This window comes from Perna viridis, chromosome 8 (genome assembly GCF_037379345.1).
Source record: "Perna viridis isolate PV_CMFRI_1.1 ecotype Kerala chromosome 8, ASM3737934v1, whole genome shotgun sequence".
Lineage (NCBI taxonomy): Eukaryota > Metazoa > Mollusca > Bivalvia > Mytilida > Mytilidae > Perna > Perna viridis.
Window position 1 is genome coordinate 30,427,571 of NC_142452.1, and position 25,603 is coordinate 30,453,173.

The 25,603-nt window shown below is 33.6% G+C and overlaps 1 protein-coding gene across 1 annotated transcript; it reads right to left on the bottom strand.

Moving 5' to 3' along the window:
- LOC148610184 (glutamate receptor 2-like) lies at positions 1–25,391 on the bottom strand. The gene is made up of 12 exons (XM_088542345.1): positions 25,258–25,391; positions 15,915–16,030; positions 13,569–13,748; positions 12,575–12,871; positions 11,254–11,453; positions 10,661–10,720; positions 9,148–9,405; positions 8,537–8,647; positions 7,376–7,501; positions 4,157–4,339; positions 2,698–3,503; positions 1–687 (listed from the first exon to the last, which is right to left on the bottom strand). The coding sequence occupies exons 2-12, from the start codon at positions 16,018–16,020 to the stop codon at positions 369–371; spliced, it is 2,646 nt and encodes an 881-aa protein (XP_088398471.1). The 5' UTR covers positions 16,021–16,030; positions 25,258–25,391; the 3' UTR covers positions 1–368.
- Positions 25,392–25,603: the final 212 nt, after the last annotated feature.

Below are 25,603 nucleotides of genomic sequence, written 5' to 3' on the forward strand. Positions count from 1 at the left end.
CACATGGAAAGGTGTATTTGACAAATTAATGCACATATACATGGACAAGTCACATAATGTCCTTTTCTACATAGATAATTTTATCGTCATTATTTATTGTTGTTTTCTTCACACATTCGCAATAATCAATATGAAAATTTTATTACAACCCAGTTAAGATTTATATCAATGTACATGCACATTCAATAAAACAAAACCAAAAAAATACAGTGAATCCTATCTAAACCAAATCCTGAGTAAAAACCTGTCTAAATTAGAGACCTTTAAAATCCCTTTATAATAAGTTTGATATATTTCGTACCTTGGTCTACCGAACACCAAAAAAGAGAGGTTTGGTTTACACTGGTTTCACTGTAATGGAAATAAGATCATATAATGTGATCATCGAACCCGTATATATTCTTAACTTCGCTGTCTTTAGGTTTGAAATCTGATCCTAACATAGATTTACGTTCGTCCTTTTTCTCTTCATTGTCCTTTTCATCTTTAACCATTGGAGTGGACTTCGATGTTTTTTGTCCCTTTGTCAGTAAATAAAACTTTTTAAACAAGAAAAATGCCACGGAAAAGGCCAGTCCGAATAATAATACGATAAAAACTCCCGCCATGTGTTCCACTTCGAATTCTACCTGTAGTACATTTCTGCTTGTTTCGTCGGCGTCACACGTACGCTTGTCTTCCCACCACCTGAAAAAGATAACAAATCATATGAAGGAATGAAATATACTGAATTTTCATGGTGAGAGGTGACACCATTACATTGTACCTTTTAAGTCTCAGTCTTCAGCGCGCAATACAATATTACACGAAACCTTTATGACAAACATGGATTTTGGTTAGGCATAAAACTTGGTTTAACACGCCATATTATTTCAGAATGCCTTGAAACAAGTCAGTAACCTTATGGCAAACTTCGTTTTTCGGCTTTTTTTGCCAGTTAATTTACTCTTTACATATAATATATCCCCCTTCCACATTAATGATCACATGTATGAGTTCGGTAATTGAATTATTACATGTATCTCCATGTCATAATAAAGTATTTAAGACATTTTGCAGTGCCAGGTGAGATTTCCATTTGTTTCCCGTTTTGTGCATTTCTATCTTAGTATAAAAAAGTATTCAAACATGCGCATGCACATATTATTCAGAACGAAAGTCTAACGTCACCCTTATATAGATTAATATAAGTTATTTTGGTGCACAGTGCTTACATTTCGTACTCCTGGCAGACAAAAAGTGTGTTCCTGCAGTACAGTTCATGTATAATATTTTTGAATTAAACACAGGCTATTCTCTGATGCATGTTGCTTACCAAATGAGTAAGACCGACATGAAATAAAAATGTAAAAATGAACAAACCCTGCTATTGATGACCCTAATCGCTTGTCTAAACTACACCAAGTGGCGATAGAGGGAGAGAAAATTTAGTAAAAAATATCATGTATTGAGGTCATTATTCTAGAAGAAGGTACTGTGTAACAGTTTAATGTATAAAAGTCCATTTATGTCACACAATTTTATTTTTAACGTTTTATAGCTAGTAATATGTAGCTTAGTTTATGTCAAAAGTTAAGATAACAAGTTGGCTCAAATGATGTAACAAGTTAGCTTTGTTTGTGTTACAAGTTAGCTTAACTGTGTTACAAGTTAGCTTAACTGAGGTAACAAGAACAAGTTAGCATTGTTTCTGTTCTAAATTAGCTTAGCACAGATAAGTTATCTTAGCTGAGATAACAAATTAGCTTAACTGAGGTAACAAGTTGGAATTGTTTCTGTTCCAAGTTAGCTTAGCAGAGATAAGTTATCTTAGCTGAGATAACAAATTAGCTTAACTGAGGTAACAAGAACAAGTTAGCATTGTTTCTGTTCCAAATTAGCTTAGCAGAGATAAGTTATCTTAGCTGAGATAACAAGTTAGCTTAACTGAGGTAACAAGAACAAGTTAGCATTGTTTCTGTTCCAAATTAGCTTAGCAGAGATAAGTTATCTTAGCTGAGATAACAAGTTAGCTTAACTGAGGTAACAAGAACAAGTTAGCATTGTTTCTGTTCCAAATTAGCTTAGCAGAGATAAGTTATCTTAGCTGAGATAACAAGTTAGCTTAACTGAGGTAACAAGTTGGAATTGTTTCTGTTCCAAGTTAGCTTAGCAGAGATAAGTTATCTTAGCTGAGATAACAAATTAGCTTAACTGAGGTAACAGGAACAAGTTAGCATTGTTTCTGTTCCAAATTAGCTTAGCAGAGATAAGTTATCTTAGCTGAGATAACAAGTTAGCTTAACTGAGGTAACAAGAACAAGTTAGCATTGTTTCTGTTCCAAATTAGCTTAGCAGAGATAAGTTATCTTAGCTGAGATAACAAGTTAGCTTAACTGAGGTAACAAGAACAAGTTAGCATTGTTTCTGTTCCAAATTAGCTTAGCAGAGATAAGTTATCTTAGCTGAGATAACAAGTCAGCTTAAATGAGGTAACAAGAACAAGTTAGCATTGTTTCTGTTGCAAGTTAGCTTAGCAGAGATAACACTCTAGTTAGCTTAGTTGGTTCAATGAAGTAGCAACATTAGTAGTTATAACATGCCATTGCGCATGTAATAATTTTTGTTTTTGTGTTTGCTTTTTTTTCTTGTTTTTTTTTTTTTTTTGTAAATATCATCAAAGCACATAGAATCCTGAACTCAAAAAGACCGTCTTACCTTTTCTTTAAGCGGGCGATATAACCACTTTCTTTCAATTTTAAAAGTGCAATGTTAATGGAAGTTTTAGCAGGATCACCTTCTTTCATGACAATACCATGTTCTTGCAGACGTATTGGTTGTCCAGTCATTTTGGTTCCACAATAGTTTTTCTCAAAAAACGAATTTATTAGAAAGTCATAAATGAACGCAAAATTTCCGCCTTCTGATCTCACTCGGCCCTGACTAGAGTTCGTCACTAAACCGTTACTTTCTAAGACCCTCTTCCATATTTTTCTATATGTGCTGTCCTCTGAACTCTGTAAAAACCGCATGGTAGCTGAATTGTTTATCGTACCTACTTTTATGCTAGACTTCGATAGCTCTTCGAGCGACGCTACTGGTTGATCCAAATTTACTTTAGTCAAAAACGCAGCCATATTGGCTGTGTATGTTGAAACAGTTATAAGCACAAAAAACGTGAATCCCGCTGTTAAGATTCGTTGAGACGATGGCCGCGGAGAAAAGTCCGTACCGCGCATGAGCAATGTGCCAATCGAAAACCACATGACCTCCTTGATCGTGAATTGTTTATCTGGGTTACCGATATCAAGAAGTAAATAAACAATAGACACCACTATAGTAGCACCAACAATCCCCATCCACAGTTCTAATGTGAAGGGACGCATGAATTGGAATATTGACGAATGCTCCTTTGGTTTGGATATTAGCATGTTGACCCCGGTGCTTAAAACACCGACGCTGAAATCGACTACGTCCTCTCGCTCTGACGTAATTGATATGGCTCCCATTCCCAGTGTAGCATTCTGCAAAAATAAAAACGACTTTTCATTCATTATACACCTAAATGTATGCATCTTTCAGTAGAATTAATGCTCAATTCATCCTAACAGATCTACTACTATGCATACATCTAATTTACTGTACATTTGCGACTTAGTATACTGCAGTCTTCGTAATCCTTTTTTTTTTGGTAAAGTACTATCATACATGTACTATAAAAATACATGTAGCAATATGTACATGTAGCGCAGCCAGTTATCGTAGCCTCCTGTTAACCCTTATCATAAAGTGTTAAAGTGTATAAAGTTTTATAAAATTCAATAAAATTATACGCATTATGCAAAATACAAAACAATGCAATTGGCATCATAGTAGACTGTATATTGGGCTGAGAAAGCAGGCATCGATTCATAACAGCGGACCCAGAGTACGCTGCATGGCAGCCTGACTTTTCTTTTTATTATTATTATTTTTTGTTGTTGCATAAAATCTAATTTCTCACAAATTCTACCTCTTAATTTGTTATGCTTTGCTTCGCTCGGCCTTAAATTCGATTCATGCTCCCTCTATAGCTCCTGACCTGAAGTCCTTGAATCACTCCTGGGAGGTATTAGCAGTACACGTACAGTGAAATCATCATATACACGATTTATGTTTTGTTTAAATTCGAACTCACCCCTCGTCTAACTTGCTCAATCATGCCATTCCATTTCCCGTCTTTTACAGATCCATAGGCGTTGTTGGGACTCGTATATATCTCGTATTTAAAGGACAGAACCTCACTTAGTTTGTGAATTAAGTCAATAGTAAATCCTTCCAGTACATAGCTTTCCGATTTTCTCATCACAAATGGTTCTTCCTGTGATAAACAACACTATTCAGTTAGAGTTTTTTTTTAATTTTCATTCGTTATATTTCGATTTGTTTTTACTTTTGTTTTTGTTTTTGTTTTTGCTTTTGTTTTGTTTTTGTTTTTGCTTTTGTTTTGTTTTATTTTGTTTTTGTTTTGTTTTATTTTATTTTGTTTTTGTTTTTGTTTTTGTTTTTGTTTTGTTTTTTTGCTTGTCGTCTATTAAATTTTGTTTTTTTTAGTGGATCAAGTGTTTTCTTGTATTTCAGATCCGGTTTAAGGAGCGAACCATACATTTTCGGTTGATATATCAGACATTCTATTTTTGGTTTGCCTCAGGGAGTGGGCCATTTATTTTCGGTTGATATATCAGACATTTTATTTTTGGTTTGCCTCAGGGAGTGTGCCATTTATTTTCAGTTGATACAATGTATTTTTACAGACATTTAATTTTGACAGAGTTGTTAGAGCCATTTTAATAGATCGAAACAAAGCCAGATTTATCATTGTTTCACGTGAAGTCGGTGTCAGAGCGTTCATCACAGTCACATTTACACATTGGCTAAAATTTGCTACTTGTTTTTTTTTTTTTTTTTGCAATGATTCGATAGATTACTCTAAGATAAAGAAAATAAACCAGGGAATTAGCTTTTACATCCATACGGTAGGCGTTACCTTGTCAACAAAAACTGTCTAAAAAAAAAAGATAACCGACACGGTGAAATTTTGTTCTTTCTACTTATAATTTTCTATATTTCATTCAGGAAATAACACATGACACGCAATTTCGATACAGTTTTTTTCAAACTCCACTAAGTTATCAGGATTTGTCCAATGGGGATACAGAATTGCAATCAGGTGACTTGCGTTTTCACGGAGGAGCGTCTTTAAGGTCAAAGAGTGAAAAGCGAAAGTGTACCGACAGAGTCAGAAAAGGAGCTAAGACATTCATATATACATGTAATAGCTTCACATTAAAATTAGTCAACTGAGTTTCCTGTTGAAGCATATCAACATTACTTAAGGAAGTAGACCAAGGGTAAGGGACACAACTCTTACAAACCATTGAAACGTTTATATTTACCATTTTACATAAATCCCAGCTTGAAAGCTTCTGTGAAATTGAATATAATACAAACATATCAATGATTTCAAGAGTTATGTCCCTTACCCTAGGTCTACCTCCTTAATTCATTGTAAAAACTGTTCATCTCTTAAGCAATGAGTATGATGTAGCGGACCATCGAAGGCTTTTAAAAAGCCAATACTTGTTCTAGTTTGATTTTCCTTCATTCAGACTCTTATTCGATTATTTTGGAAAATGTATAACTATTAAGCATTTTTATGGGTTGTCACTGCACTCAGTCTAACAAAATGAAATTTCCATTCACATGTACCAAAAACAAGCGAAAATAATTTGATTTAGAGAAAAAAATAAATAGATAATTTCATATGCAATGAAAATGAAATTCGCCTGTCTTTTAGTCAATTGTTCTCACCTGATTCGTGCGAATTAAAACATGCGTGGAGACCAGAAGCGCTTTTATTACTGGACGAAAGTCTCATAACGGTAATAAATACGATTTTAAACGTTGACCTTAGAAGCTCTTAGAGCCTTATTTCCATCGGACAGGACGTTGGCCCTACATGTAACACGAAGTAAGGACCTTTACTAGATCCGTATCTAAAACAAATCAAAATTTTAAACTACATGCTTATTATAATAGCTCACGTCTCAAGTACCAGTCCATATAAAATTCAGACACTTCCAATGAAAGTGATTCATGGTGAAGAAAAACCAACCAAACAAACAATGTACATGTCTACATATGCCTTACTTTCATATGACCATCATCTTTTCTGCATTCAGATCTGCATTTTTTAGAAAATCATACATTCATCTCCCACTAAAATCAATCAAATCTAGCCTGATCATATATAATTTTTATCTAAAAAACGCCACACCAAAATGAAATTCTAAGGCTGGTTATGTGAGCAGTACAGTCATGTAACTGTCTCAGAACAAGAAATTAAACTGAATTCGGTGGGTTATTGGCATGCATTAATCACCTTCTGTCTGATCTTTAGAAAGACTGCTACTCCTTTTTTGGCAAATTATGAAGAAAAATAAATCTTAGTTGTAAAAAGCATAATTATTTAAAAAAAAATATATCAATATATTTAACTTCGTCACACATGCCTCGAATTATCCCCTTGATATGAATTTCAAATGATTACGTGAACATGTTTACATCAGAAATTATTGGTGGGAACATTTTCTTACAGAACAAGCAATAAGGAATACATAACGTGTATCTACAACTGGAGTCTTTATGTGGAAATATTTATATAGAGCAGTAAAAAATAAAACGAAATGAAATTTTGAAAACTTTATTACGATATTTCAAATGTAGTGATCTAGTTAAGCTTTCACTTGATTTATTTTATAATCTGGAACTATGATGGAAATGTGTTGAAGCGTGCATGTTTATTCAAATGTATTGCCTTGCTCAGTACTCCCAAACTAAAGCTATTAAATTGCATACGAAGTAAGGAAATGCATAAAGATTTTTTGCAAACTTAAAAAAATCTCTTAATTATGTTGACATTACTGTGAAAGCGCTACCAATTTTCGTGGTTTTTGTTGGTAGGCCAATCCACGAAATTTGGTTCCCAACGAAAAGGAGAATCCCATTGATGTGAATACTGAAAACCTCATAACCACGAATTCAAGAATCCATGAACTAGTGTTTCTTCCCTAATCCACGAAAATTGGTAGCCACGAATTCAAGTACTTTCACAGTATACAAAATGTACATATGTATTAGTGTATTAAATTCAAAATAAAAAAAAAAAAACAATTCGTCGTTAACGATTAAAAAAAAATCTACGGTAAACGGACGAACGGAAGACGGAGAAACAGCATATTTCATCATACAATGAAAAGCTCTTTGCACTGAAAATACTTTACACTACATGTAATGCAGGGATTTTTTGTCAGTTTTTCATTCAATTTGTATCGTCTTGTCTATTAGTGATATTTACCATAACAACGACAATTTTGACAAGATCTGGAAATATACCCCTTGTTTCCCTATCATTAGTATCATTAACGGGGATTATAACCAATCGCTCAGTGTAGTTAGTTCCTCCTGGAATCCATGTACCAATCTAAAATTAAGACGAATATGGAACTTCAGAAATTTACTTTAAAGGCACTCATATTTGATTGCTGGGATCGTTTTCACTGCTTTCGGAAAAATGTTTCATTCTAACCTGTTACTTTTGGAATGCTCTAAAATAGAGACACAAAAAAGCAACACGATACAATAATTCAGCTATGTACGTGTACATGTTACATTTGTAACTAAAGCTACATTATGTACAACATTAAATATCTACCTGTGTAATTACGAAAATCTTGTTAGTATCTGATATTTTGTTTTGTCTTATTTTTATGGTTTTTGCCGTTTAATTTTTTAAGGCTATTCGCACTTGTTCATGTATAAGTGTATTGTATGTGACTGTACAGATACGATTAAATTCTTGTAACTATGACAGTACATGGAATGTCTTCTAGACACAGCTTTTTTCAAATGAATTTTATCAATGGAGAAAATACTTTAATTTGACTGTCTAACCTAATTAAAACGAGGAAAATTGGTAATTATAAGCAACGACTCAATCACGACATTCACGATAGCTACTAGTGATGCTATCTGCAGTACCCGGTAATACGATCAGCAGTCACCGGAGATGCAGTACATGTACGATTGTCGGTACCCTAATACGATTGGCAGTACCCGGTGATACAATCAGCAGTCACCGGTGCGACGATTGTTAGTATCCGGTTATATGATTGGTAGTACCCGGTGATACGACCGGAAGTACCAAGTAGTTGGATGTACTCGGTAATACAATAGGATCGGCTATTTCAGGTGGTAAGACCGGCAGTCCATGTTGGAACGAGCTGCAGTCACCTGTAATACAATTGGCAGTCCATGGTGAAACGTGCTGCAGCCCCCGGTAATACGATAGGTAGTTCATGGTGAAACGTGCTGCAGTCCTCGGTAATATAATCGTTAGTTCATTATGAAAAGTGCTGCAGTTCCCGGTAATACAATCGGCAGTTCCCTGTTATTCTTCGAGTGAAATGTGCCGAGTGTGTGCCTTTCTGCTGCAGAAGGAAATAAAATGTTCAATTACCTTTCTATACAGTGTAATCCCGCCATGGTTGTACAAATGAAATTGGTAATCTATCCTTTTTCCATCCGAGTCAAACTTAATGGACCCGGTCTCTCCGTCAGACAGTGTAGACTGTAGAAAACAAACATACATACAAATAAATGTATTATATACATGTGAGTATACTGCAAAATATTTACACACGTTAAGTATATACACGCAACATAATCAACAACGTATAATACTCTATACAATGCACCTACATTATTTAATTTAATCAGTTTCAGTGACATACATTTGTACCAAGTGGAGCCTGATTCAGGAACGGATTCGTATTCCAGTCATCTTGTTTTCACAAAAAAATCTAATTACGCCCCTTCCTTATAAACTGAAATTGATCCATACCTGGGATAAGGGTACTGTATTTCACCGAATTGCTTTACTGAATGACAAAATAGTTTTGACTCGCTTAATAGATGTTGATGTTTCATATTCATTGCCATTAATGTGGTCTTGTTTTCTCTAAAAATGCCTAAAATCACATTTCTGGATACAGATACAATTTAATGTAGCTACATACTAACCACTCTCTTATCTCCTTACATATACTGAGTAATATTGTACTCTCTTACCTCCCTGAGAGCCTCTATAAATCTAGTTCTATTAAGTTTATCTATATCTTCCTCCACGCCAGACAACTTCTCAAGATAAAGTCTCTGAGCTTTGTTTACAAGTCTGGCCGTGTCTTTGGCAGTTGCCTCGTACGAGTCAGACAAATATGTATTACCTGAACGAATCTCTCTATATCTGTATGCCAGAAGTCTACACCGTGCTTGGAATAGACCTTGGCGGTACATTGAACCTTCGTCAAATGGTTCAAAATACAATGACTGAAATATATTTACGTATTTATTTATTAAATGAAGGTAGTTGAGGTCCTACGCAATGTATATACATACATGTATAAATAGGCAATTTACTAGGCAAAGGTATAATACGCTATTTCAATGATAAATATTACACCGCTGTAGCTGCACCACCCATTACTCCACACCGCGTCTTTATTCAAATTAAACATATTATTGGAACATACATTATAATAAGTAAAATAATTGTCGATTTTTTTTTCATGAGTATTGACGTTCTTTCGGTTCAAGAACATTTGAATTATTCCTCTTTTCACGCACTTCTACAAGTTCAAATAATACAGATTTTTTTCCAGATTTCTTTTTTAAATATTGGTCCCTCGTATTTTGGTTATGATGCAGTATTATCAATGAAAGTCCAAGCAAAAATAATAAAAGAGAAAAAAGTGAAGTTTAACACAATGAAGATATCCATGTGTATTTTCGGACTTCTCTTGACCTCTCAGTGAGTACTTCAAGTGTAAGATTGATTGAATGAAACATGACAAGAAAAAAACGATTGAAACATCCTTTTAAAACTTAGTGGGTCTGCCTGCAATTTATTTTAGAAAAAAAGGTTTCAAAGAAGCATTACATGTAGCGGGGACTTTATTTCAATGGCTGCTATGTGTGCTTGAGCAATTCTTTAGAAATGACACAGATATGATCTAATAACTGATAGACTAGGTGCTCTGCAATCTACTTTTTAAAGAATATTACTAATATCTAAATCAACCAATGTACAATTGATGTGTATAGATCATTGTAGATCTGTGTAATACTTCATTCATTTAAGACCCATGGATGACATTTTTCATTCTGATGGTGTAGTCTTTTTGACATATTTACCATTCACTCCCATTCTCCTAATATAATTGTACATAATGTACAAAAATGTAGCAATTTTACATAAAATGTGTGTATTATATTCCACTATGAAAATTCACCGAATAATCACCTACATGTATTCCGTCTGTCTGTCATTTCTTCAATCCGAATTTCGTCGCAATTATGGATGGGTTGTTTACAATTTTTGTATTACAAATATTACTAAATGGGAGATCAACTTCGAGTCTTGTCATTTTCCCATTAGAGATAGCAAAAAGTCTATAACTAGCACACACACCATGAAACTTTATGTTGAAAACAAGTCTATGATAGATATGATCCAACCAGAGCTTGGAAGAGCTTGTTGAATATGATATAAGCTATAGTTTTGCATTGTTTATTGTGTACTTACCGTATCGTGAAAAATAAAAATATTTCTTTCATTCTCAATAATGTTTCCAAAAGATTTTGCCTGAAAAAAAGGTGAAAAAAGGAAAATGGCAAACGTGTAGATCTACATTGTAGGCACACCGTGTATCAACTAACTTTTGTCCTATAGTTTAATATTTCCATTTAAAGGAACACAAATACTTAGTCTTGTATACACTGTACATGTACGTGATTGCTTTGTGCAAATGTAAGAGGAATGACATACATGTACTACTTGTATGAGTTTGGTATGCCCGTTTGAGATCCCTGCTACTTCTGATTTATTCCAGTCAGATCATTTTTTTTCTTAAAAAATGCAATTATATTGAGACTTTGCTAACCTGGACCTCTTACTGATGTACAACTCGTATGTAAAATAATGGGAATTCTTACAAAAAATGAAGTGAAGTCACTATCTGTTTCGGTTATGAAATCAAATTAAAGAAAATATTCATCAGTCTTTACTTCAAATATACGATTTAATTCAAAATGCGTTCGTACATATGCAACTAGGAATATTGAAATATCGACAATTTAATTACATATTTTAAGAAACTTAAACTTAAGAAGACTAACCCCTTCAAGAACAATCTGTATCAATTTATGTTTATGATCCCTAGGACTACAGATCAGAACTATTTCTTGTCGGAGTAACTGAGCACTTCGTAACACCTCTACCGTTTGGTTCCGAATGTCGTCTTCCGATGTCATCTGAAGGGCATAAGAAATCGGAGAAATCTGGTTGGCAATCATTTTACGGATTAAGTTCTGACATACTGAAAAATAAATACTCAAGCATTTGCAACCAGCCCATTATAAAATGGACTGGTTGCAAATTGAGACAGGACGTTATATTGACGAACAGATCGAGGATCGGCTGTGTAGACTGTAACCAACGGACCGTGGAGTCAGATACCCATTTTCTATTAGAATGTGATCTTTATAATAATATTCGAAATGACACGTTTCATGATATTTTCAATTTTAATGAATATACATTCACTAACACTATTGCTAAGACGAATCTTTTAATGTCTGAACATGCAAGGAAGTTAGCAAGTTTATTGCCCAGCTTCCAATTTAAGAGTTCTCACATATACAAGTAATTGATCAACTGATAACGATTTTGTTTTTAATACTTCTATATTTTTTTTATTTTAATTCTTTTTTTTTTTTTATCATTACGTTAAAGATGTTCTACTAACAATTCGTGATTATCTTATTGTTTCTATATAAAATGATTTAAATATAAGGGGACTTATAGATCCAAAGGGCCGGGTGTTTGATACATTACACTTATTCAATGTAACAGTTATCATATTATATGTTAACACAAGTCACTATAATAGAATAATTACTTACTTACTTACTTACTATAAAACGTTAAATAAAACATACTTGTAAGCGAATGAACGGATTTGTAAGTATCTATTTGATGTGTATTGCAAATAAATAAAGGGCATCTAATGTGACATTAAATAATTATATTCCGCAAAATTGCAAAAAATGTTTGTTTGGGTAACAACAATTTGAAATTCCCATATCTTTTTGTGTAAATAACCATACTGAAATTCGAACTTGATCTGTATCCTCAATAACGATGAAAATTTTGAAAAAAAGATCCTTCACAATCTTAAAAAGTTATCATCTGGAAATCGTCAAGGGACGTACAGTCGCATGGACGGACACACAATTTTCGGAGGATATCACGTAATACCTTACTACTACATGAAGAGGGGCTCAAATAAATTTACTCATTATCTTTAAACACATCAGTGAAATGTGAAATTGTCAATAAATTAAGTTCAAGCAGCTTGGACAAGTACAATGTCATGTATTGAAGGACACGTACAGACGTACACGTAATAAGATTTAAATCGAAGTTTTAAATTCCTACCATCATTTATTTTCGGATCATCAGGCATAACAACTACTGCACTTTTATTTTCCCACATTACAAACAGATCAACAATAGCTTGATTTAATTGATCTGCCGGAGGCATAACCTCCACCACGTTAGACCACGTGATATTGTCTTCAACGAGTGTTTCATCTACGTAATCAAAACCTTTGTATTGTGTAATGACGTAAGGGATATCTTCTTGCTCAAACATCATAGCAAGGTTGGTATAATACGGACCAATCACAACACTCACACCAGAGCTGGACTTATCGTATGCTTGCAACTTCAAAGCTGAAAGAAACAACATACTTTACAATTCGACTTATAAGTGGTCGAAGTTGTGTTGTTGTTGTAACGTGACAACAAAACTGTATTCGGCTTGATTATAAGTACTCTGTTAAATTACTGAAAAAAAAAAAATAAGAGGTTCATATCTGAAATAAATAAAAAAAATCGTTGTACACGTGTCGAGTGAACAACATACGAGACACATACATGAACATTGTATACAAAAAATACTCATACATTTTTACTCGTACATTTTTGTGTAACAAAAATAAAAAGAAACCATATTCAGCACCAAGGAGTTATACATGTACAGTATGTTTACAATGTAAATCAGTAAAAAGAAAGAATTTTAGGTGTTTTGAGGGTTTTTGAATTTATTGTTCATTTAAATCTTAGTGAACAATCTTTTAGGCATATAATCTACTTAGCAGTAGGTACATGCAGTGAATGTCTTTCACCAACGGACCTTTTGTGCACCAGCGGAGGCATCAACCCAGCGGTTTCCGAAGTACATTCAGTAAATTCCAATCGAATAAAAATATCGTTAATTCCGATATGTTGTACGCGTGATTCAAGTAAAAAAAAACTATCATCAGCTGCATCAAAACTGAGCCAAACGAATACTTTACATAGAATAACGAGACCATAATAAATAGTATAAAAGAGGACATGGAAACTTCTTATATTTCATTCTACATACCCTTTTCAAGGCCTGCCTTGATATTAGTCCATCCATTAGTCTGTACAGTGAGGTTGTCCTGGACATTGAGGTTCACAATACTGATAGGACTGTAACAGTCAATTACTTTGGTATCATTACTTTGGATATTTTTCTCTACAAACTCCTGTAACGGACTTGATCCAGACGGACTTAAAATCCCTGTAGAAGAGAGAATTGTACATTGTTTGGTGCATTCAAAGCTTTCTAAACGATTTCATTTTATTTCTAAAAGGTGATAGTAGTTTACATTTGGGTTGCGGCTACATATTAAATAAAATATTTTATTTAAGAAATTAAAAAATAAAAACAAAATATAAACATTTCACTATGGGAACATTTACATGTATTCATGTACATGTAATATACATATACATTTGTATAGTCAGTCGTACATCCAAAAGTTAAAAAAAACAGGCGTGCCATAAAATGCAAACAAAATCATGATATATGGAATAAATAGCATACATTTCATTGTATATTTCTGTGCCCCGAATCGAGTTAACAAGCATGTCGTTACATCAATTATATGTACCTCATTATGATTAGAAAAAAAAAGACCAGAAATATGTTTAAGCTAGCATAAAGGTACCTGAATATCATAATGGAGAGTTGATTAGTGGGGTTCGCGGTTGACCCCTAGGCCATGGGCTACTACATATTTTTTGGATTGTAAAACTGCAAAAAGCTTCCTTCCTATTCCAAGTTAAGCAACTTCAATACAATTCGTTACAAAAAAATGTACAAAATTAAAAATATCGATTAAGTAATGTGTAATACGGTTATTCTCCACAGCACGGTGATCGAACTGGAGTTCAGGATACATGTATAAAGTGTCATCCCGTGCTGTGTCTGTGGTGTCAGTGTCTGTTTTTTTTTTTAATTATTTGGATCTGACGCTTCTTGTCGTCTCTTGTCGCTAATTAGTGATACCGCTATCAACTAATGAAAATAGGCGTTACATCGGAGCGCTCCTATAGCATGAATGGACAAACAAGATGGAATATAAATAAAATAAAATATTGCAAAAAATAATAAATCTTTCATGGAAATGTTTATTAGTTAACTAAATAAATATAAAACAAATCATACAGTCATGTACATATTGATGCCAAACCCTATATATTAAAAAAGATCTTGCATAAAAAATGCATTATTATAAAAAAAATATTGCATTTTTTAGAAAAATCTTGCATTTCAACGAAGAAAAGATTGCATATTAATGATAAGAATATTCCGTATAAATAAAGAATACTCGTCTGAATAAGAAATGAAAAATGTTAAATATTGCAACCCATCACAAGCCATATAGACCTGTGTCTCCGTCTTTTATTTGCCAATACAGTAGACACTAGGCACTACATTATGGAATACCTACTTAACATGTACATGTACTTAAATTGTGTTTAATTGCGTAATATTTTTCCACAGTGGCCATATTTTAAAGTGGGGGGGGGTGTGATCACGCCAAAGTACTTTAACACCGCCGCATTTTTGCGCCTTTCCCAGGTGAGGAATTGCTGGCCTCTGCATGTCTTTAGTTTTTTTTTATACTCCTTGATTACATAGATGTACGGGGGGTGGGGGCGTTAATTGATGGTCTCCTCGTTCATTGGCCTTAGGCTGACATTTTCATTCTGCTGGGGTGGTTGTCTCTTTGACATTTACACTATACCTCTCATCGTTATATTATGATACATGTATTTAAATTATATTATATTTTAAATTTGTCCATAATTTTCAATAGTACAAAGTAAATAAACACTGTGCAAAGTTTTATAAGTATAGTACTGATTAAGTACATTATGGAGTTACATATTACATAGTAAATCATTTATTCTGAAAAACCCATGTATCCCACAGGTATACAGAAAAACATAACATTTTTTTTTAAAACATATAAAAATACATTGGTAAGGTACCATCCATAATATATATAGTGACTAAAAGCCAATAATGCATGCAGAACATATATGTCAAACTTCTCTATTACATGTAATATAGGAGTTGCACATCTGCAATGTGTATATAAACATAACTGTGCAGTTCGAAAATATTGGTTTAATACATGTACTCTTTATGAGTACTCTAATGAGTTACATATTACATAAAGTAGGTACCACTAACAGAGTGTGAATAACAGGATGACAGACGGACGGAATGAAGCAACTGCCTGTTCTACTTTCACCTTTGTTTGATGCAGTTGAAAAAAAAAACAGTTGCGAGTTCTAGAAAAGAGTGAAGAATCAAGCTTTGACATCGATTTTTTTTTAAATATCACAATGTTTTTTATGATGACACTATTCAGTGGAAACAAAGTGAACTTACCAACGACGAAATTATATTTGACTGGCTGCTGTACCTTCCCATCTAAATAACACTGTGAATTGGAACTATGACAAAAAATAAGGATCAGGATGACTACTCTAATCATTTCTTACTATCTGAAAGAAACAAACAGAATACTAAGTATCTAACTTTAACGTAACAATACATTCATTCATAATATTTTAACAAAGCGCTGACATATGTTATTATTAAGCATCCATGCGTTTTTGTGGAACGAAAGATGCATGTAACCTCCATCCTGAAGCCACCTGCATGTACATGTATAGATATTTTATGTCTCTATTTGTCTACTGTGTCCATTTGTTTCTACAGCATGCTATTACAACCATTAATTTTGCCATATCAAAGTTATCTCCTAGTTCTACAATCATAGACCACAATAGCAAGTAATTAACGGTATATACACAATATATATATGTACACATTATCCCTCTTTCATCAAATATATACATGTACATGTACGAAATGTACATACGGTTTAACATTTGTTTGTGTCTTTTAACAGATTATTAACATGTACAGCTTACTGAACATTAACCACATTTTTATTAATTACATGCAACAATGCTTACTTCTGTTCATGCAAACGCCAAAGCATTATGTATATTGCAACTTCTCAGCTTCAAACATACTTTACTAGGATACCGTGATAATAGACTCGGATCGCTCGTTCGTGTTAGTTCAAAAAAGGCATTGCGTACGGTGCTTTGTTTTAATTTCTAACACACATGTTAATGTAGGCTGATAATGGATCAAGTAATTTTTACAACCAAAAGCAATTTATCTCCCCTTTCATCATTTAAAGTATTTTTGCTCAAAATCCAATTACGTCCTCTCTTGAGTAATTCAAACGATATATAATACAAAATATTGATAATTATCTCCCTTGTGTTGTGTATTGCCGTTTAAGGGGTAGTAAAGTCATAAACACGAAGTTATAATTAAAAAAAAATGGTAGTAACAAGAAGCGGAAATTATTTGACATTAATTACGAGAGACATTTGGAGTGTAAAAGAGAATTTAGGGCATAGGCGTACAATGTGCATATACTTTTTCGCGATCTACAGATCGAATTTCAATATGCTATTTTTGAAATTCGATTAAAATAATTTATCAGTTTATTTTGAGGCTCAGATAGTTTCCATGTTCATGCATATGAAATATCACAGAAAAAAAATCGCTCGATGTCACCGTTGATTTTTTGCAGTTTTAAGTCGTGGCGGATCCAGAGTTTAAGGTTGGGGGGGGGGGGGTTCAAAAAATATTTCTTGACAGGATCACCGGTGAGGATCACTTCGTAATCACTTCGAATTTGCTAGGGGGATTTTGGGGCATGCTCTCCCCCCCAAGAAAATTTTGAAATATTAAACATCAATTCCTGCATTCTGAGGTATCTCGAACAATCCCCCACCGTGAAGGTGTGTCCCAACAACTACATGTAGTCCACCTGCTCCATAAATAAAATCGTATACAGAAAAAAAAAAAAACATACATGCATGTTCCCTTTATCAGTGATCGAAAATTATTCAAAAATAGAGGTGGTAGTAAAACTTGACATTGTTTTAAATCAAAATGTTCAAAATGAGCTTATGTGGCAAAAATACACTAATCTACTGTAAAGAGTGTGTTTAATAGATGAACATGTGCACGTCAGTACCGACTTCGAGGGTTTTCCAGGAGTTGCAAACATCCATTTGTTTGAAAAAAACTTATTGAAAACCTAAGACCGATCAGCATTAGTAGTTTACTTCCAGGACCTCGAAGTGCTGCATTACAATGCAAAATCTTGTACTTATTGCCTTTCTTAACATTTTTTATCATGTATAATGGATTTTTATAAATGTTATCTATTTTTGTTAACAAGAGAAACACTTTTAGCTTTTTTCTTGAATCAAAACCATGTCAATGATTAATGTCCATTCATTTGAAAGGCAGACTAGGACTTATTCTTGTGAAACCACGGAGTCACGTGAAGAGACTTACATACCCTATAACAAAATTACCCACGCGGAATTAGTCAGCCAATCTCGTTATACTACAAAATAACCTCAAATGCAGAAAGGAGAGTTTCTTCTTGAGAAAATTCCCGGTATTGTTGTACTCAAATAGTTTTATTAACCAGGTGGCGCTAATAAATTTGATTAGATATCGCTTGAGAATATATAAGGAGACTGGTTGGGAAAAAACTTTCCGCAAGACGAGAACGGCATATATTACTATTACTTCAAAAGATTTTCACAAATAATACATCGGCTTATCTACGTAATATTATACCAAACTTAATCACAGATCGGCATACCCATAATACGCGTCGATCTCAGAATATAACTGAGATTCGTACTCGCACAAAATTTTATTCAGAATATTTCGTACCTTCCGCCATTAAATTATGGAACAAATTGCCTCATTGTATACGTGATTCCAGATCTTTAAACATGTTTAAAGATCACCTACGAAGGTTTGATAAAAAAAGTCCTGCCTATTATCATAGCGGATCAAGAATTGGAAAGATTTTACATGGTAGACTGCGAATGAATTGTAGTTCTTTAAATGAACATCTTTTTACCCGCAACCTAGTGGATTCACCGAATTGCGTTTGCGGAAGAAGTGAATCAAAATCTCATTTCTTATTACATTGTGATAGATATCGAGAACTTCGCAATGAGATTCTATTTTCCATAAACTTACCAGTTATGTTAAATACCGACATTTTACTATTTGGTTCTGATCAGATGACCAATGATCAAAATAAGCAAGGTACAAGAGATTTATTAACTGACTTTGCAACTTGATTAATTTCATTTTTTTCCGAATCGAACTCTTCGCCATTTCCTTTTCCACACTTTGTTAACAGTTTAAATTATGTTATTATGAGCATGCAATTTTTGTATTATATTTTTGTCAACATCGCAGGAGATGGACTTGTAAAAGCCTTGAGGCTTGTTTCCAGATCCTGTCAGATATAAATTGTTTTATATTAAATGACATGTGTATTTTTGTTGAATAAATATGTTTAAAATAAATAAAGAACAAAGAACTTTTGCGTGAAGCGAGAAGCTAAGAAAAAAAAGTAATGGTAAAATTTCCACCAGTAAAACTATAATTTTAGAATTGGATCAAACAATATCCGGACAGATTATTTCGTCTAGTGCCTCCGAGGCTTTTATTAAGTATAACTTGAAAGGCTGAGGAGTTCCTATTGCAAAATTACTGAGCTGAGACAATATAGGCAGTAGTCAAAAGAAAAGTCCGTATGACATTAAATGCGATATCAAGGCAAAAACCGGAAAGTTTGAAAACGACTGCAATGGCCCTGACTTGGTAAGGTCATTTTAAAATGAAAGGTGGGTTAAACCAGGCTTTATAGCACGCTAAACCTCCCGTTTCCATCACGGGTTATTATTTCCGCAGTACGTTGTATTTCAACACCATTTTCTACCAGTCAAAACGATAAAACCAGTAGTCAAAGCAGTACAGAAGGTATGAACAATGAATAAGTGAAAATGAAAAGAACTAAGTTCGATAAACATGATGGAAATCCTAGCCACGTGTTTCAAAAAATCTTGAATTTTGTGTGGAATGAGCGTCCAGTACAAGATGAAATAATATTATACGTGTACAAGTGAAGACTACAAAAAATAATGTGTAGATGTACATTTTTAACAGTGAATCTCTAGATCTGCATCTCTACGTGTAGGCTTTGGTTAAATAACATAACAAACAAGAAAAATGTATTCATTAAAACATTTTCAATTTCAATGCATTCATCTTTACATGCAAATATATTTTTTTTTCTGACAACAGTAACCAAGGTGTTTTATGTTCGCTTACTGTGGGCGGCCATATTTCTTTTTGATCCCACTGAGCGTGATAATTATAACAATTCAATTAGGAGATTGCTTTGCAGATATGATACAAAACAATAATGGAATTATATTATCGAATTCCGGTCATTTCTGATAGCCCAGTGCACCATATTATAAAATTCAATTGATGTAGAGTTTTTAACAAATAGAACTATTGATACAACAAATGAAATAGGACATCTGAGAGAGACATCGCCTAAAATTGTAATATTAAAAAAAAAATAATTTTGTTGTAGTCCATGGATAACGTCCATACTGGCAGAGAAAAAAAGTTGGAAAACCTAAGCATCACATATGAGGGAAAATCTGTTTATATAGTAGAACTGGGAAACACACAAAAACATCTTACAGACGTAACACACAAAAGAAAGGAAAGTTGTAGTTAGCAAAACAAGTACAATATATACACCATCAAAACCGTAAAATTCCAAGACAACTCGGGTGACATGGATGGGTTGGTGCTGCTGAATTTTGTGTGTTTGTTGGTTTGTTTTGTTTTGTTTTTCAATATGCTGTACTGCCCAATTGTTGTCATTCATGTCCGGTAAAACACGAAGAACATCTAGCTACCACTGAGAGATGAAAAGACAGACAGCCTATAATTACGGTTAATCAGGTCTTGATCAAGTGACGACCGTACGACCGTAAGAGTTTTTAATCGATAACCCCGAACATTTTGTAAAGGACCATTTAAGGGCAACACAACTTTGTAAAATAAAACTTAAGGAGGTAGACTTAGGGTAAGGGACATAACTCCTGGAATCAGTGGTGTGTTTGTACATATATCTCATTCAATTTCACCAAAGCCTATCAAGTTTTCATTTGAAACAGAATGAAATCAGTCAAAGTTACTTTGATGCTTACATGAAATTGATGTAAAATACTGAATGCAAACGTTCCAATGATTTGCAAGTGTTGTGTCCTTTACCCTAGGCCTACCTCCTTAAAATAATATTGTTTTTTTTTCGTCATAAAACACGTACATGTACAAATATTGAAAACAAAGTCATTCTTTGAATAAAAACGTAGATGAAAGAGTTATATTTTCGATGAAGTAATTTTTTTTAAAGATCCATTTTCATTGATAATTACACACATTTTATGCTAGATACATATTAGTAGTGAATACATGTATATGTATTTATACAAATAACACATTCTTCCCACTTATTTACACTTTCGAACAGTATTATGTGCTTAACATATTATCAATTAATGAAACTTAATCCTTCTTCACAACATTAGATTCATTTACCACTTAAATATTACTATGGGATTTCCAATTATATCGTTAACATGACTGCTATCAGCGAGTTTGTCTCTGCTCATCGTTAGCTTTCCGTTCAATTAATAAAAATCGAATATTTTCCAAGTAGGTACTCAAAATATAAACCAAACACTAAAGTAACAACGTGGTGCAATGCCGTGGCATAATTAATCATCGTTAATCGTATTATTACGGTGACAGATGCTTTGTGTTTGTACAAAAAAAATATGAAAACGTGATCATAAAGTTACATGTCACAGTATAAATCCACTATCAACAATGTGTAGTTTTTGTGCAAGAAATAATGAATGTCACTATTCATTGAATGATCATATTAGGTTTATTGTTACAAATTCCAAAAAGTCTGGTTTGATGTTTGATACTACAAAAATAATTCAATTCACGTACATGTAAACGCGTAAAATATACATGTAAAACTATCATTATAGTTTTTGGACCCTAATTTTTGCGTTAAAGCGTTCACAGCAATACCCTTTTACTATTCTGATGACATGGAAGAAGCCGTAACTTGTGCGCTGGTCGTAAACGCAATAGCAAAATACATAGATCTGCGATAACGGTCTCTTTTTTTTCTGTTATTTACTTGAAGGTCGAACTCGAACCTTTCACATTTTTTTTTTTATTTCTTTACCCATCCCTTATAAGAATTAATATACGGTGATGATTTCATTTCCTTTCAGTTCATATTTCTTTCTATATCCAAACTGGTCTCGAAATAACTGCAAACACCTAGACGAAGGCCTTGAAAAATAACGCGGAAGAAACTAGTGTTTGTTTCATGGTATAGAAAACCCCATCGTTTTCGAATATGTCATATTTTTTATTTACATGTAACAAGACTCCTTTATGTATAAAGGTCTGCATTTTGTTTAGAAAACGATACAAAATGTTATTCAATTCCCATGAAAATAAACAGAGACAAACCAGATAAAGATCGATAACTCTTTGCAAAGTGCCAATTTCATACACGTTATCTCTAATGTGCAAAAACCGCATGACAAACTAAGACCTATTACCTATACAGCATGCCTCCGTTGGGCCAACTCTGGTTCAACGGAGTCATTTACGTTGGGCCAACGTGGGCAACCCAATGTTGGCCCATCGTTGTAAGTGCAAAGAGAGCCAATGTTGGCCCAACGGAGGCAATCAATAGTTGGGCCAATGTTGGCCCAACGTAATGCCAACATTGACCCAACGAATACCCAATATTGGCCGAACATAAACCCAATGTTTACCCAACCAAGCGGTCTGACCATGGTATCATTGAGATATATTAGAATTAAATTTTATAATTTGTTCAATTGTTATGTCGCAGAGTGCTGATGTTATGTACTAGATATCAAAGACCGCACTCAAATGTCCCCTCAATTTATCATATAAATTCTTAACAGTAAGAATGTCCCAATGACAAGCTGATTGCAGATGATAAGATTTAAACAAAAAATCTATTATCAAACTAGCAGATATAACAAGCATTGATATAATAGATATTGAAAATTTGTAAATCATTTGCGTTTGATAGAAACATGATAATGCTTGTCACTGTTTTATGTTTAGGTAGAATTCACATTGAAAATATGTATACGTTTGTTCAAAATGAAAGACAACTTTTGATTTAAAAAAAAGGCGTATTATGTTCTCAGTTACAAAATTAAGGGGGAGATAATCACGTACATTATTGTTATCATAAGTTAGATTTGGTTATTCATAGTAAGTTTGTGTATTATTAAGTACTAAATGATAAACACGAATACTCGTTACATAAATATTAAACATGCACATAGCAGTATTTTTTTTAAAAAAGCCAACAGAGTAATATATATATATATATATTTTGGTATTTCAACATTGGCCAACGTTGACCCAACTTAGTACCGCAGTCTAGATGCAACACAATTTTTCTTCGATATGTCCGGATTTGATTTCTCGTTTCACATTACTTGAGATTAATATACACTTTTGCATCAAAATAATATGAAGTCTGTTTTAACATGTGTGTCACCAAAGTTGTTTTGACGTTAGTTCAATGTAGGCTCACCGTTGGCTCTGGCTGTAAGCATGGCTTTGATTTAAAAATTGAAATTTAACAATACCTTTCATGTACAGATAGCTTCTAAAAAGTTATTAAAGAAAACATTAAATGCAAAGGTTATTCTGAATAGTGCGGCCAAAGTTGGACCATCGTTGGGCCAACGTAAAACCTTTTTATGATATGAAAGTATTTAAAATTTCAAAACGGTATGTTTAACCATTGGCTTGACATGTATAAACGGTTTTGGTAAAAATAAATCAAGTGGAAATATTTCCACAAACCATTCACTGCTACACTGGGCCAACGTTGTATTGCCAACGCCAACTAAAAGCCAACGAACCAACCATCAGCCAACGTTGGCCTAACGGAGGCATGCTGTCTGGGTATGTGGTCTACTAAATGTTTCTGAATTTAATTAAGAAATAAAAATGTTTTTGGTGGGTTTTTGTCATGCATGAATCACCTCCTGTCTGATATTTTATAAAGACTGTTACTTAACTGAGTGTCGACTTGCGCGAATTTGTCGAATCTGTCTCAATTAAGTCAATAAAGAATTATATATCTCATGAATCTTTAACAAATTATTCCTTTACAGCTTTAGGCAACAGAACTAATACACAGACATATCTGTAATTACATCTCTTTTGTTACATACACCAACCAGTTAATTAAAGTGTAGAACTTTGATGATTCTTGTCTTTGTGCAGTCGAATAAAATGGGAATATTTTAATACCTGTCCAGTTTTTGATGTATCCGAAAGGCTAATGATGTATACAAATTTACAGTCACGAATCTTTTGCGAAACTCTTTCGGGAGAATCAGATTTACATGTAGGATATTAATAATTTATGTCGTGGAAAACAGATTGCTTTGGGAAATTGATATTGTATATACATTTGTATATTTATATATTTACTGGTCATTCACCTTCTGGTACATAAATTGCAAATATCTTCACAAGCGTCACAGCAATATACAGTTCTAAAATATTGACTTATATTCAGGCAAAGTTACACCAATAGAGTCAGCGACTAGTTCTTTGGAATGGTTTCCATAGTAAATGCAGATGCAATTGGCTAATTTCTGATCAGCTTAAAACCCTGCAAAAGCCAAACTAAAGCACTAGGGTCGAGGCAAAGCATACCCAAACAAAAGTGCAAGATTTTATTTGACCTAATGCACCCATGTACATGAAGCATAATAAAATCGTATGAAAAAGCAAATGGGCAATAGCTCCAACGAAAACCCTTTGACACAACCGGCAGTAGCAAAGGGAAAAGATACAATGTTACGCATCTGAAAATTACTAAAATAATATTAGCAGTGAAACGAACAGAAATAGGACATACAATGTATAAGACAGCATATCAGTCAGATAAATATTACCCCCACCCCACCCACCACCACACGCACACACACGGTCTTTTAACAGACGCATTAGTACAATGTGTACCGTTATCCGTCTATACTTGCACAAACTGCGATAATAATGAAATGCCTTATTAAACTAAATATTAACCCCGGTATTTTGTGGCTTCCAGTAGTACGGTTGTTAAGTTCTTTTTTTTTCTTTACGTATATATAAATTTGTATATATATTTAATTTTGTTCGATTCTCTTTTAATGAAACGCTGTTATCTCAGTCGTATAATGTAACCTCGATTAATTTAATTTGATTAATTGCAGACACTCGAAACTCAAACAAAGAAAAAACGAAAACTTTTATGGTTCGTTTAATATTGTCTGTGCATGAAAAAGATTTACGTCAATGCACATATTTTCTGCAAAAAAATCGAAAACGACCAGAGTCATAACACCTGTTGGATTTTCGCAATATCCAGACTTCTTTATGTCCTGGAAGTCTGGCTACAAACACATGTACCAATCGGGGATTAATATAATGTTTTACCACGTTCACGTAGCCATGACTATGCTGGACAATGAAAATAACTTTCAAAGCAACAATTCTTCCACCAGGAAGCCTAATAGCATAGTTAACTTTAAATTGACAAAATATTAAGTCTCCTCATAAACTGGATTCAGTTGATTACAACTGTATCATGATTGACAAAAAATCTCTGCTTTAGTAACTTATAGAATGTTAAATAAAATGATTAAGGAGAAAAAATACATACCTGATATTGGGATGATTCCAAATATTACGTGGCAGATCTCGCTGTTTTTTATCATCATACAAAAACCAATAATTTTCATAGAAGTCAATTCAAACACTCCACAACTTCCTAAGTCTCACTTGGACATTGTAAATATCATAATTCATTCAATATTAATTCCATCATTGCCTAAACCGATGTTGATGGATGAAAACAATATATGAAACAGGCTCCTCCGAGAGTTTTAATTGTATCAAGATTAATCTGTTATGTGTAAAATTGGCCCGTATCGGAATGGACACATCGTAATTGAATATACTGTTGGAACCTCATCAGCGTCGTTGCGGTCCTGTACTCTGACCAGTAT

What these genes read in the sequence shown, in the direction of transcription:
- LOC148610184 (XM_088542345.1), bottom strand. Translation starts at nt 16,020, where the DNA reads ATGATTAGAGTAGTCATCCTGATCCTTATTTTTTGTCATAGTTCCAAT. An exon ending in TTTTTATTTTTCACGATACG is followed by an intron (nt 9,406 to 10,660) that starts GTAAGTACACAA and finishes AATATATTTCAG; the next exon opens with TCATTGTATTTTGAACCATT. An exon ending in ATCGCCCGCTTAAAGAAAAG is followed by an intron (nt 688 to 2,697) that starts GTAAGACGGTCT and finishes TATCTTTTTCAG; the next exon opens with GTGGTGGGAAGACAAGCGTA.